Below are 14,964 nucleotides of genomic sequence, written 5' to 3'. Positions count from 1 at the left end.
CTTCTGGAATTTTCATGAGAAATTCGTTCAAGTAACAATTTTTAAAGTTTAAAAAGAGCCCAAAGCATCTATTTTCTGTGGCTATGCAAAAGTAAGATGAAAATAATATCCATTTCGGTAGACTTGCATGAGATTCTTGGAATAGAAAACCATAATCAGGACAACTTTTCACTTCTTCAGATGTTTTATATAGAATATCTAAATCTGCAGTTCCTTTTTTGTCAGTGGCTCCTGATTTTCATAATCTACCACTATTTAACAGAAATGGCATTTGGCTTCAAAATGATTATTTTTAAGAAGTTGAAAAGAAAGGATTAACCATTTGAGTCCTACTGTTTAAAGGCAGTGAGGAGAGTTGAGTCTCATCTCTTGCCCTTACTGCAGAACTCCCGTGACTCCTCTTGAATAAGTCTTCTGCCATCTATAAAACAGAGGGGAAGTGTTGAGGCTTTTAGCATATGAGTGTTCTTTTAGAATTAGAGTTCCATTAAATAAGGCAAAGAAAATAGAGGCATGTGCAGACAGCCATTGGAGATCTATGAATTATTTCTGGAATTGTAATAATTTAAACATAATCAAACGTTTAGAGAGAAAAAAATGTTAAAAGGCATATTTGCAGAGAAACTTAGTACATAAGTACATAGGTATGTATAAATAAATACAAAATTATACTTAAATTTGTTAGCATTTTATTAGGGTTTTTAAAGTTTTCACACTTAAAGCAAATATTTTTTATAAGTCTTTTAAAACTAATATGGGATTTAGGGAAATATATATAATATATATTTGAGTTAAATCTTTTGCAGATTAATCATTAAATTCAACAGTTTTAGGAAAGAAACAAAATTGCAGATCAAATTTCAATCCAAATAATACATATCATAAATCATAAAATAATTGGTTATAAAATAGGTATTATTAGGTCTGTTCAATGAATATATTCAAGTCTTAGGTTTATATATTTTTAGTAGGTTTTTTTTTACCTTTACTTTAGAATATTTTTAATCAAAATAATATAGATATCTAAAGTAGTCAAAAATCATGGAAACAAATTTAAAATGGTGGTTACCATGGGTGGGGAGAAAGGAGAAATAGGGAACTTTTTAACGGGTAGTTCTGCAAGTTGAGAAAGTTCTGGAGATCTGTTTCATAACAATGTGGGTATACTTAGTCCTACTTAACTGTATACTTAAAGATGGTAAGTTTTTTGCTATGTTTTTACTACAATAAAAATAATACATGTGTATTCATAAAGATCAAATAAAATTAATAGAAAAAATTTTAGCAGTTTCTTTATTCTTTTCAGTCTGCTACTTAGAGGCAGCTATTTAACAACAACAACAATAACAAAAAGATATAATTTAAATATAATAAAATTTCCCTTTTTAGTATATAGTTATATATACACTAGATTTTGGAAAACACTGTGTCTACTACCAACACAGTCAAAATGGGAATAGCACCCACAAAAACCTACCTTTCCCTCCCCCCAAGGGTCTGGCAACTTCTATCTTGTGTCACTGCCATTTTGCCTTTCCTTCATATAAATGGAATCATATATACTGTATATGTTACATCTTAGGATGTTTTATTCTTTTTGTAAATAGTTATATTTAATTTGCTAAATTTTTTAAAGAAATTTTATATTTATATTCATTAGGGCTGTAGATTTCATGTTTCTTTTATACTATATCTAGTGTTAGTATTAAGGGAATGCTGGTTTAATGGAATGAGTTGTGAAGTATTCTCAAAGCCTTTTGAGTCTTGCTTCTTTTACTTTGTATTTGAGATTCACTTATTCATACTGTTATGTGTATTAGTAGTCATTTGTTTTTATTGCTGAGTAGTAGTACTCTTGTATAAATGTACAATTGGTTTATCTATTTTTAAATTGAGTTGCCATCTGGGTTTTTTTCTAGTTTTGAGTGATTATAAAAAAGTCACTGTAAACATTTATGTACTGATTTTGATGAATTGGGATTGCTAGGTTTTATAGAAAGTATGGGTCTATCTTTGTGAGCAACTGCAAAACCTTCTGCAAAGTCATTGTTATATTTTGTATTCCCACTGTCAATATGAGTGTCCCAATTGTTCTGCCTTCTTGTCAACACTTGGTATCTAAAGGTTTAAAATTATTTTTATATCTTTATGTTAGCCATACTAATAGGTGTGTTGTGTCATAATATCTCATTGTGGTTTAGTTTGCATTTTTGTATTGATTAATGATGTTTAAAATTTTTTCCATTTGCTTATTTACAGTCTAATATATATAAATCATTGATAAGACTATCTGTTCAAGAATTTTGACCATTTCTTTTATTGGACTGTTCATTTACCTGCAGTTGAGTTTTGTGTGTTTTATCAGATACAAGACTTGCAATATTCATGTAGTATTATTGTCTTTCAAAGAATAGATGTTCTTTTTTTTTGACAAAAGTCTAATTTATTGTTTTTTTTCCCCCTCTCATGAATTGTGCTTTTTGTGTCCTAAGAAATCTTTATTAATTTGGGGAATAAAAGATTTCTTCTATGTTTTCTTATTAAACTTTTATAGTTTTGGATTTTACATTCAGATCTGTGATCTATGTGAAGTCATGTGTGAAAAATGAATCAAGTTGGGGGGATTGTTATGTATTCGTTTTTTGCTGTGGTTATTCAGTTGTTCCTGCACTGTTTGTTGAGAAAACTATCTCTTCTTCCTTGAGCTGCCTTTACATATTTGTTGAAAATCGATTTGCCATGTATGTGTAGATCTATTTTTGGTCTCTCTAATCTGTTCCATTGCTCTATATGTCTGTCCTTTGGCCAATACCATACTAAGTTGATGAAAGCCTTGAGATCAAGTGGCAGAAGTCCTTCATCCTTATTATTTTTCCAAAATTGTTTTGGTTATTCTTTTCTTTGCCTATGACACTTAGAATCACTAAAACTTTTCAACACGATTTTGATTAAGATTACACTGAATCTATACAATAGTTTTTGGTTAAGGAAATGATAGTTTAATAATAGTGAGTCTTTCAACCTCCAAGCACAGAATATAGTTCAGCATTTATTTGGTTCTCTTGGATTCCCTTCATCAGTACTTTATAGTTTTTAGTATACAGATCTTGTACATACTTTGTTAGATATTTACCATTTCAAGTATTTTCATGCTACTATGAAATTTTAAACTATTCTTTACTAATAAATAGAAATGCAACTTTATTTTTGTGTATTGAACTTATATCTTGTGACCTTGAGAAACTTGCTTCTTGGTAGTTATTTGTGGACCTTTTGGATTTTCTGTAGATAATCGTTTTATGTGTGAATCAAGATGATTTAATTTAATTTTATTCATTGTAGTGTAGATGTTTTTTTTCTTTCTTTGTCTTGCCTTGTTACCTGGCTATTAGCTTTAGTATGATGCCGAAGTACTGAGAGTGGATATGATTCCCTTCTAATAATAAGGGGGAAAACATTAATTCTTTATCATTAAGTAAGATGTCTGTTGAATGTTGAGGAAGTTCTCTTTAATTCCTATTTTACTGAAAGATTTTATCTTAGATGGATGGTGAATTTTGTCAGATGTTTTTTCTGTGTCTATTGAAATGATCCAACAATTCTTCTTGAGTCTATTTGTAAAGTGAAGTATTTTGATTGATTTTCATGTTTATCTTGCATTCCTAGGATAAATGGCATTTGGACGTGATATAGCATTCTTTTTATATGTAGTTTCATTTAATTTGCCAAAATTTTGTTAAAAATTTTGCATCTATATTCATTAGGGCTACAAATCTGAAGACTTTTTTTATAATGTCTTTATCTAATTTAGCATCAAATAAAATTTAGCATCAGAAAAAATCAGGAATGCTGGCCTCATAGAATGAATTGTGAAATGTTTTCTCCTCTTCAATTTTCTGGAAAGTTTTTATGAAATTGGTATTATTTATTTTTTAAATCTATAGTGGAATTTACCAGTGAACCCATATAGATCTGAGGTTTTCTTTATAGGAAAATTTTAAACTGCAAATTCAATTTTGTAAATAATATATGGCTCCTCAAGTTATCAGTTTCTTCTTGTATGACTTTTGTGGTTGTCTAAGAATTTGCCCATTTTATCTAAGTATTTGGAGATTTTTCAGGTAATCTTATATTAGTGATTTCTAATTAATGCCATTACGGTCAGAAAACATTCTTTGTATAATTTGAATCCTTTTAAATTTATTGACTTGTTTCATAGTTCAGAATATTATTTATCTTGGTAAAAGTTTCACATGTACTTGTAAAGAATGTGTATTCGGTTAATGTTAGATGAAATGTTCTACAGAAATCAAGTCAAGTGGTTGATAACATTGTCTACTGGTTATTTCTGTTACTTGTTCTTTCAATTACTGAGAGAGGAATTGATGAAATATCCAATGCCTTTATAATTCTATCAATATTTGCTTCATGTTTTTTTTATGTGTGTGGTTGTAGATGGACAATACCTTTCTTTTATTTGTTTATTTTTATGTGGTGCTAAAGATTGAACCCAGTGTCTCACACAGCTAGACAAGCACTCTGCTGCTGAGCTCCAGCTCCAGCCCTGCTTCATGTGTTTTGAAGCTCTGTTATTAGTACATAAACATTTGGGATTTTTATGACCTCTTGATGAACTGACCCTTTATTCCTGGTAATGCTCTTTGCTTTATAGCCTACTTTGTTTAAATAATATTGTCAATCCTACTTTTTTGATTACTGTTAACATGGCATATCTTCTTCCATCCTCTTCCTGTACATATTTGTGCCTTTACATTTAAAGTACATTTCCTGTAGGTAGCATAGTTGTGTCCTTTTCATCCAATTTAGCAGTCTCTGCCTTTTAATTGGGAAGCTTAATTTATAACATTTAATATAATTGTTGATATAAATTGTTTAAATCTAGATATTTTTATTGTTTTTTTTTCTCCTTTCATTCTGTCTTCCCTGAGTTTGTATTGTTTCTTGATTCCATTTTTTTCCTTCTATATTGGCTTATTGCCTTTAGAGTTCATAGTATACATCTTTAACTCACCATAATCTAATAACTTTACAGGAATATAGTTTCTCCCTTCCTAGACTTTATTCTGGTTATTTTTTTAATATATATATATATATTTTTGTTAGTTGTAGTTGGACACAATACCTTTATTTTATTTATTTATGTTGACATGGCACTGAGGATTGAACCCAGTGCTTCACATGGGCTTGGCTTGGCAAGCACTCTGCCACTGAGCCACAACCCCAGCCCCTTTATTGTGTTTTTCATCATACATTTCATTTCTACATATTTAATAGTCCATTCTATACATTGTTATTTTTTTCTCCTTTAAACAGTCAGTTATCTATTAAAAGAGATTTTAAAAGTAATGGGTGGAAAGGTTTTATATTTAACTATGTGATAGTCATTTCAGACACTCCTCATTTTTTTGTGTAGATCTAGATTTTCATCTGGTATCATTTTCTTCCTATTGAACAACTTACTTTAAACTTTCTTGTATGCAGGTCTGTCTGTGAAAAATTTTTGTAGCCTTTGTATGTCTGAAAAGTATTTTGCCTTAAAAATTTTTAAAGATTCTTTACTAGGCCTATAATTGTAGATTGACAAGTTTGTCTTTTTTTCTTTCTATAAAGATGGTTCTGTACCGTCTTCTCTCTAGCACTGTTTCCAGCCTGAAGTCCACTATCATTCTTATTTTTGTTGCTCTGTATGTAACATAGTTCTCTGTTTCCAGGATTCTCTATCACTGTTTTAAGCAAGTTGGGCCACATGCTTATTGTAATTTTCTTCATGATTCTCTTGCTTTGGGATTTATTTAATTCTTACATATGTGAGTTATTGTTTTTAATAAATTTGGGATAAATTGCCATTATTTCTTAAAATATCTCTTCTTCCTTTCCCTCCTCTAGTCTTTAGGGAGTTTACCACAGATATATTGGTTTCTTGAAACTGTCCCACAATTGATGCTTTGTTCCTTTTTGTTTCATTCTTCTTTTTCCAATTGTTTTTATGTTTATTTTGAATACTTTATATTGTTAACATATCAGTAATGCTTCTGCCCTATTTATTCTGCTGCTAGAGTCCTATATAAAGTGTATTTTATTCTTAAGCATTGTATTTTCCATTTTGATTAATTTGCATTTTCATGCCTGTCTTTAGTATGCTAATGTCTCAACTACCTTCTGGAACATATAGTCTGGAAAATATAGTCAAAATATAGTCAAAACAGCTGCTTTAAAATCCTTGTCTACAAATTCTGTCATCTCTGTCATATCTGGGTCATTTTGATTAATTGTTTTTCTCATTATGAGTCATACTTACCCACTTGTTCCTTTTTGTGTCTGGTACCTTTTATTGGGTGTCAGATACTATGAATAATTGGATGGTAGAGATTTTATTTTATTAAATATACTTGGGCTTTGTTTTGGGACAATATTAAATTACTTGAAAATAGTTTGATGTGTTCAAGGCTTCCTTTAAACTACTTTCCACAGGATCAAATCTCCCCCTCAGCCTAGGACTAAGCTCCCCCACTACCCTTCTGAGTATTGGATGTCTGTATTTACAAGTTTTTTAAACTAAGGGTTGTGGTAGCCCTTCCTCTTCCTCACCCTGTGAGATTTCTGAAAATTGTTTGGCCTCCTTCTTTTGGGGGATTATTTTCCTAGCCTGGAATAGTACTCTGTGGAAGGCCAGAAGGGTGGGGCATTTCCTGCAGGTCCCTCTCTGTGTGTCTGTGAATCTCTTTCTGTTGCTTTAAAGTGTTTTATTTAATCCAGGCAATACAGGTACATAAGTAAATTATCCACTCCTCCCAAGTCTGTTTCCCAAGTCTTTTAATTATTTATTTTTTCCTTCTTATTTACTTCCACATTTTTGTGTAATATTATTTACCCTCATATTATTCCCAATAAAATTTAACTTCTTAAAGTTAAATCAGTTTAAAAATCTAAAAATACAGTCACATAAATTTTATTTGAGTATTTGTTTTGTTTTGTTTTTCTGCTTTGTTTTCTGAAAAGCTGTCTTTGAACCTATCCAGTGGTTCCATTAGCCCATGGGCACTGCCTGGCTCCTTCGATCCCTCAGCTGTCCCTCACCCTTCTGACCAGGCACAGGGCCACTGCTGCTTGTGCTTGCTTGGCCTTGTCACCTGTAGTTTCCCTCTTTCCCCTTCTTTCTTCTCAGTGTGTGATCCTTTGGTTCCTATTTTTTAAGCGTTCTTATTTTCTTGGTTTGCTCTCCTCCATTATGGTGCATGAAACATCTAAAAATGCTTTTACTCTACCTTTGCACTCAAATGATGATTTAGCCAAGAAGGAATTCTAGATATTTTTTAAAAAACCTTTTTCTCTCAAAATTTTAAGGTATTTTTCTCTGTTGTTTTCTGAAAGCCTTCAAACCCATTCTGATGGTAGTTCTTGTGTTTGTAACTTATTTTTTTTCCCATTTGTAAGCTTTCAGGAATTTTTCTCTATCCGAATGAAGTTTCATGATGTGCTTTTGCTATAAGGCTTTTTTCATTTATAGTTGTGGGCATTTAATCATCTCATTTAAATTGGACTTTTGTGCCCTTTAGTTCTGGAAAAATTTTTAAATGATTTCTTTTAATTTCTAAATGATTTCCCTTCCCTCTAATTTTGGAACTCATTCCGTTTTGGTGTTGGGTGTACAGTCATCCTTAAAGTTTCTTCTCTTTTATCTCCTAATTCTTTCATTATTTTCCTTTTGTTGTTCTATTTGTTTTTTTGAAGATTTTTTTCCATTTTCTAACCTTTATCAAAACAAGGAAATTTAAAATATGGTTGAGTCTAACAGCTTTTCCCTTTTTTGATTTCTTTGGCATTATTTCTTGTTATGACAACGTGGAGGGGAATCAACACTAAAGCATTATTCATTGTCTGTTAATCAGATTTTTTCTTAATACATTTCAGTTTTAAATATTTCTTAAATTGACAGATAAAATTGTATGTATTCACTGTATATAGTATTATGTCTTGAAATATATGTATATTGTAGAATAGTTAAGTCTAGCTAATTAGCAAATGTATTACTTCATATAGTTACATTCTTGTGATGAAAATACTAAACATCCACTCTGCATTTTTAAAATATACAATATATTATCATTAACTGTAGCCATCATGTTGTACAGCAGATCTCTTAAACTTATTTCTTCCATCTGTAATTATATACCTTTGACCAACATCTTCTCATTTCACCCTCTCCCTCCCCTGCACCCCACATGACCTTCCCAGTCCCTGGTAAACTACTTTCTACTCTGCTTTAATGAGATCAACTTTTTTAGATTCCACCTATGAATGAGACCTTGTGGTATTTGTCTTTCTATGTCTGGCCTATTTCAATTAATAAAATCTTGAAAGCCATCCATATTGTTGCAAATGATAGGATTTTATTTTTTATGGCTGAGTATATTTTCTTGTACATATATATACCACATTTTCTTTAGCAGGGAATCCTGCGGTTTGCTAAACCTGATAACCCTGCTTTCAGTGCCTAATGAGAGTAAACTAGAAAAGTGGAGGTGACCTGGGAGTCCCTAGACAACAGTGATTTGGTCAGTTGCAGGGCCATGTGTCTTACCTGCTTCCTTGGCAGTCATTTCAGATTTACAAGGAATTTTGGATGGGGAGAAAGAGATTATCCTTGTTGAGTGGTGATGGATTCCCGCCCCCCTTTACTAATATTGACTATGTCAAATCAGATTTAGTTACTCAGAAATACAGTACAGGCCCTGCCTCTGCTCCTCTTCTACGGTTTCCCCATGTTTTTTTTCCTTAATATTTATTTCTTAGTTGGACACAAATATCTTTATACCAAGATGCAGAGGTGGTTGAATAGGAATCCATGCAAAAAGGCTCCAAAACAGACAATAACAAAACATCCCAATCGCTAGTGTCCAGTCTGTTCCCTGTGTTTCAGAATACTTGGGGGAGTGAGAGTTCCTGGACTCAGCTGACTTGTATGGTCCATTACCTTTATAGCTTCCTTCTGGAGGCTTGTGGTATTTTCTTTGTCCTATCAGCAAGTCTTCGATGAGCTCTGACACAAGACTCATAGGTGTTTTGTCAGAAGAACCTTTGAATGTAATTCTAGCCGTTTGTACCCCAGATATTTCGGATTCAGTGGTTTTCCTCCACGAACCTTTCCTCCATTTCCTTTGCCTTCTTTTCCAAATTATGTCTTTTCAGCTTTCAGGTAAAAATCCAGTTTCAAAAAAAGCAGCATGTTTATATGAAAGGTTTGAAAAAATTAAATTTCTAATCATTCTTTTTGTTACATATCCTTTGGCTTAGCAAATTCTGCAGAAATGTACATGTTCCTTTCCCTCCTTCTTCCTCCCCTCTCTCGGATGAATATACAAAGATGTTTCTTGCATTTTATTTGAAATAGAAAGTATTAGAGATGACCAAAATGTCCCTCAGGAGGGATATGTTTGTATTTGCTTCTGTTGCTTAATTGAAATGACTGAAATAAAAACATAGTTAACTGATTTCTGCTTATGTTCAAGAACAACTTGATTAAATAAAATTCAGTTAATTCAGTAATATTTTTAAATTCCAGCTGAGAATTTAAGTTCATTTCTTTATGTGAATGTAGAAGATTTTTAAAGCTCTTTTATAGCTTTTCCTTTGAAGTTGGTATTCAGTTGGATTATGTAAATGGATCTTATCACAGATAGTTTTAGTCATAACTTTAACTTTCAAAGTATGGAAGCTATCGTGTAGTAAATAATAGTTCTGTTTAGCATTTGTAGACATAGGGACTATATGCTTGTTTTCCAAATTATTATAGGTTTTGAGTTTCTACATATTATTTCCTTTTACTGAAAATGGGTGCCTTCTTTAAAAATATATAATAGTTAATTTTTATAAATTATAGATATGCTAGTAAATGTTTTATTCAAAATCAAAGCCTAACATGAACCTTATAATAAAAATGTATCTTACTGTCTTATAGATACACTTAGTTTTTAACCCCCCAAAAGTTTTATCCTCCTCTTCATCTACTGATAAATTCACCATATTTGGTTCCTAATTGCTTTAGACAGTTTTAAAAAAACTAAATGTCCCTCTGCCAGACTTGGGTCAGCTTTAAAACTTCTCCAAAAGGCTGTGATGGAAATTTTAGGAAAGGATGCTCCATGAGGGAGAATGCTTGTTTGGAAGAAGTGTGTGTGTGTGTGTGTGTGTGTGTGTGTAATATATGTTTACATTCTGTGGTCAGATTTTACGGTGCAATTATTTTTGATGATGCAACTTGCCTATGAATTGGATCCCAAATACTTTGTAGTGGGTCCCCGCCCCCTTTCTGTTTTTATAGTATTATGCCATGAGAGGGCAGTATTGTAGAGGTTAATATTCCCTTTTCAAATGTACTGCGAACTGTTTATATTATGTTAATAAGCAAACTTCTTAGATCTACAGTATACTAATTGTAATCTTAACTGATGCATCCTTGCAGATATTTTAAATTAATAGAGATAATTTTGTCACAGGTTGCATTTTACACCCAGATGATCTCTTGATTTAGGTTTGGCAAAGTGAATTATTTGTTCAGTGTGACCATAGGTTGAGCCTGCAGTACTCCTTGGCTACTTAACTATTTTTAATCACCATTAGATGCTCCTTTTGACTGATTCTGGACACTGCAAATGGGCAGACTACCTCCAAGGAGTTGTGTGCTTTGAAGGGTACTGGACTATTTCAGTTAATAAGATTGAGTCTTGGAAGAATTGCCGCTTAACCTCCAAAAAACTTGCCTTAGTGACTTGCTGAAAATGGATCTCTTTAGGATCCAACCCATGGACTGACTTTTCTAATTATAAATGGAAAAAGGTATACTTAATTCCTGGTGCTGTTGGGGAGATACGATTTCAAGGCTAATGGCTCTGGGGACATTTGGGGAAGATACCCTGGATTTCATTCTATGGTTTCCTTTGACCCAAATTTTTTATGCCTAGCAAAGAAAATGTAGTATTAGTTTCTAAAAGTAACTGAAAAATTCGTGTGAAGGTACTATTATTCAAAAAGCAAATGTAATTTTATTAGCATTTAAAAAATATTCTTGCAGTAGGGTTATTATTCTTATAAATAAAACCCTCTATAAAATCATCCCATTACTGCTGCCTGTAAGAACCAGATAATTGAAATCGAGATGCTCCAGCTCCTGCAAGTCTTTAGTGGTGGGACTGGGCATGCCCAGTAGATCAGACGGTTCTTGTTGCAAATAGGAAGCGTTGTCGGTTGAGCAGTCGTCGCCGGGACCCGCCGCTCCGGGGACCGGGGTCTGACTCCCCTTAAACGTAAGCAGTGCGGGGCATCGATCATGTCTTCAGGGACCTAGACACTTTCTGTCCATGCGGTGGCCAGGCATTCCCAGACTGTGGGGGCCTCCGCGGCCCGCGCCCCAGCTGCTCCCAGAACTGCTCGGCCAGCCCACCGGAGGAGCTGGGCTGGAGCGCGGGCGGGGGAGGCAGCCAAAGGAGCTGGGCGGGCGGGGGAGAGCGGAGGGGCGGTCCGAGTACAACTGGCCAATCGGCGCCTCTGTGTGCTGAATATATGTTGCACTTAGACCGGGAGACCCGGTCTAGAGCCGAGTGGAGCGCGCTGCCGGTCCCGAGGCTTCGTGTAGCGCTGGGATCTGAATCTGCCCGATTCTCCAAGCCCCAGAAGCCGGGTTTCTTTAAACTGGCGCTGCTGTTTTCTCTCTCCTTGGGCTGTAGGAAGCTAGAAGATTTTATCTAGCACAAGCAAGGCCGCTGCTATTCCCTCTTTTTTTAATATTTTTTCCACGAGGGTGTTTTGGCTGCAATTGCATGAAATCCCAATGGTGTAGACCAGTGGCGATGGATCTAGGAGTTTACCAACTGAGACATTTCTCAATTTCTTTCTTGTCATCTTTGCTGGGGACTGAAAACGCCTCTGTGAGACTTGACAATAGGTAAATGTTGGCTGGAGTAGTTTTTTAAAATTTACTCGAGAGGTATTTGTAATAATGCAGGTAAAAGATAGATAGCTGGGCAAATTCCTTTGTCCATAGCTTGAGAGATTACTGTGACATGGATGTTGCTTTTTGAAATGTTCAGAATAGCGTGATTTTCGCAGGTCTGGTCAAGAGAACAGGCTTTCCCACATTATGTAATTTAGCCCTTTGTGGCTGAGTAAAATAGGGAAATGCCTGGATAGTCGTTAGTAAGAGAGTGGCTGTATTTTCTGGAGGGTGATAAATTTCATAGCGTTTGAGAACATTCAAAATATGATGCTAATAACATCACAGAATTGAGAGATCCGTCTTTTATCTTGGATGCTTAAGATAAATTCCATTTGTTTTTGATGATCTCTTTTATCCTCTTTTTTCAGCTCCTCTGGTGCAAGTGTGGTAGCTATCGACAACAAAATCGAGCAAGCTATGGTATGTACTGATTAAAAATCATTTGTATTAAACGTGGACACAGCACAGAAAGCGAGATGTCTTGGGGTGGAACCAGTGCATCCCTTAGGACTAGATGATGTAGATTGTTCTTCATACATTCAGAAAAGCTGCTGCTATCTCTATTCTGCCAGCCAGCGTGGGGCCACATACCATGGCTGCCATGGACGAAAAGGCCCTTAGGGTATTAAATGTTCTCTCCTAGACTGATTTCATACAACCTTAGGATTTTTTTAGGGTGTCCCCTTTTGCTAGGAAAACGCTGGCTCAGCGTCTCCTTCCGTTGGTCCTGGGCACATCTTTAAGGATGTGGCTTCACTAGGAATCCTAAAATTTTACTAGGGAGCCTGGAGCGGGGAGGGCCCCAGAAGTGGAGATCTCAGTGAAGAGCCTTCTAGACCGTGCACAAATGGATCCCCAGCAATGCATGCTACTGCAGAATGAAGGAGAATGGGAGAAAAGTTTTGTTTTCTCAGCCTGCGCTTGGATTTCTCCTATTTTTTATTTCCGCCTTGGCCGTTCTTTGTTATTGGAGCAGCGCCTGTGGCTCTTCTCACGGGATTCTCTGCCCACTGTTGCTAGGCAAACTCCGAACCTTTAATTCGGAGCTATAAATAACTCGGGCTCCCATTGGCTACGACGTCTGCCCAGGTTTCTGTGATGTCAGCTTAATCACGAAAAGAGGGGGGCCTGGGGTGGAGGGAAGAAAATGCGGCAACATGCTCTGTAGGAACTGGCTGCAGCCGGTGCTGAGGGAGGCGGCTCTGGAAGGCTGGGGAGGGACTTGGGGGCGGGGAAACAGCCACTAAGCTGCGGGCCTGAACATCCCGGAGGCCTGGCTCCAGGAACCCAGCGCCCAGTGGAGGAGCCCAAGTGCATTTTGCCATCGCAAATAGGAACCCGACTGTATGCGTCCCTGCTAACCTCTGCAGAGGAACCATAGAATTTTGGAAGGCCTGATCACTTATACTTTAAACTTAAGTACTGTGCACTTGTGGTTGTATTGAGATTTACCCAAGTCTGGTTTATTGAACTTCAAAGGCAAAATATGTGAAAGATTAGGCCTAGAGAGCTTTGCAAAATAATGCTTTAGAAATTCAGAGTCTAGGAAATAGTAGATTAAACCCTTTTTCTCCCCCTTTTTCTTTTAGGATCTGGTGAAAAGCCATTTGATGTATGCAGTTAGAGAGGAAGTGGAGGTCCTCAAAGAGCAAATCAAAGAACTAATAGAGAAAAATTCCCAGCTGGAGCAGGAAAACAATCTGCTGAAGACACTGGCCAGTCCTGAGCAGCTCGCTCAGTTTCAGGCCCAGCTGCAGACTGGCTCCCCTCCTGCCACCACGCAGCCACAGGGGACCACACAGCCCCCTGCTCAGCCAGCGTCCCAGGGCTCAGGACCAACCGCGTAGCCTCCTATGCCCGCGCAGAACTGGCTGCTGCTGCTGTCTGAACTGAACACACCAGGAAGATGTACTAGGGAGAGTCTGCCTCCACAGTCACCCATTTCATTGCTCGCTGCAAAAGAGACGTGAGACTGACATATGCCATTATCTCTTTTTTTTTTTTCCAGTATTAAACACTCATTTGCTTTTGGCTTGAAGAAATTTATTAGTTGGGTGAATTAAAGGTTACAGAGAATTAGCATGGATTGTACCCTGTGCAGCTTGGCAGATAATCTGAGGAATGGTTAATTGATGCTGAGGAGCTGAGTGCCTTTCCATCCCTTCTTGCTGCCCACCCCACTTCCAGGAGTTCTGCTGCTGGTAGTGTACTCCATGGGGTTAGGAAGCAATGGAGCTCCTCACTGGACTTTGCACTCTCCTCTCCTCCCCATGAGGAACTTGAAAGGGAGGCAAGAAACAAGACTAAAACGAGGGGGAATGCAGTTCATTGTACACACTGACGACTGTCACCAAAACCTATAAAAAAATAGTACTGTGCCTCTTTTATTATAAACAGCAGATGACACAAAACTATTAGTGATAAAACGGTGACAGGTAGCTGGGACCTAGGCTATCTTACTATGAAGGTTGTTTTGCTTATTGTATATTTGTGTATGTAGTGTAACTATTTTGTACATTAGAGGACTGGAACTACTGTTTAGGTTGTACAGATTGAAATTTAGGTGTTTCATTGGCTGTCTAAAGAGGTGTGGATTGTCTTTTATATAGAGACCTGCATAAAACTGCTACATGACAAAAACCACACCTGAAGAAATTTTAAGAATTTGGCACAGTTAGTCACTTTGTGTAATCAGAAATCTAGCTGCTGAATATTTTGAAGTAAATCCTTGTTCATTGAAGTCTTTGGATTGAGCAGGTTGATGACTTTGAAAAATGATCAGTTTTAGCTAATAAATTGGAGTTCCCAGTAGGGGTTTCTGCATATCACCTGTATAGTAGCTATATGCAAATGTTCCTGTGCATGTTCTCTACACAGTTGTAAGGTGTCACTGTATTTAACTGTTGTACTTGTCAACTTTCAATAAAGCATATAAAAATGTTGATAAACAA

General features: G+C 35.7%; 1 protein-coding gene across 7 annotated transcripts in view; it reads left to right on the top strand.

Annotated features, from left to right (window-relative positions):
• Positions 1-14,964, top strand: part of Tsc22d1 (TSC22 domain family member 1) — a 114,443-nt gene extending 99,479 nt beyond the window's left edge. For 5 of the 7 annotated variants that reach the window (XM_078015968.1, XM_078015971.1, XM_040281489.2 and 2 more), the window contains 2 exons: positions 12,382-12,433; positions 13,603-14,964. In XM_078015968.1, coding sequence (XP_077872094.1) covers positions 12,382-12,433; positions 13,603-13,860 — 310 coding nt within the window. In that variant the 3' untranslated portion in view covers positions 13,861-14,964. Of the gene's footprint in view, positions 1-11,216; positions 11,325-11,589; positions 11,963-12,381; positions 12,434-13,602 lie in introns of those variants that run through there. The other 2 variants (XM_021720257.3, XM_005340359.4) reach the window with 2 other exon arrangements.

Source organism: Ictidomys tridecemlineatus, chromosome 6 (genome assembly GCF_052094955.1).
Source record: "Ictidomys tridecemlineatus isolate mIctTri1 chromosome 6, mIctTri1.hap1, whole genome shotgun sequence".
Classification (NCBI taxonomy): Eukaryota; Metazoa; Chordata; class Mammalia; order Rodentia; family Sciuridae; genus Ictidomys; species Ictidomys tridecemlineatus.
Note: the sequence above shows the minus strand (reverse complement) of the source record. Positions and strands in the feature narration are given on the sequence as shown.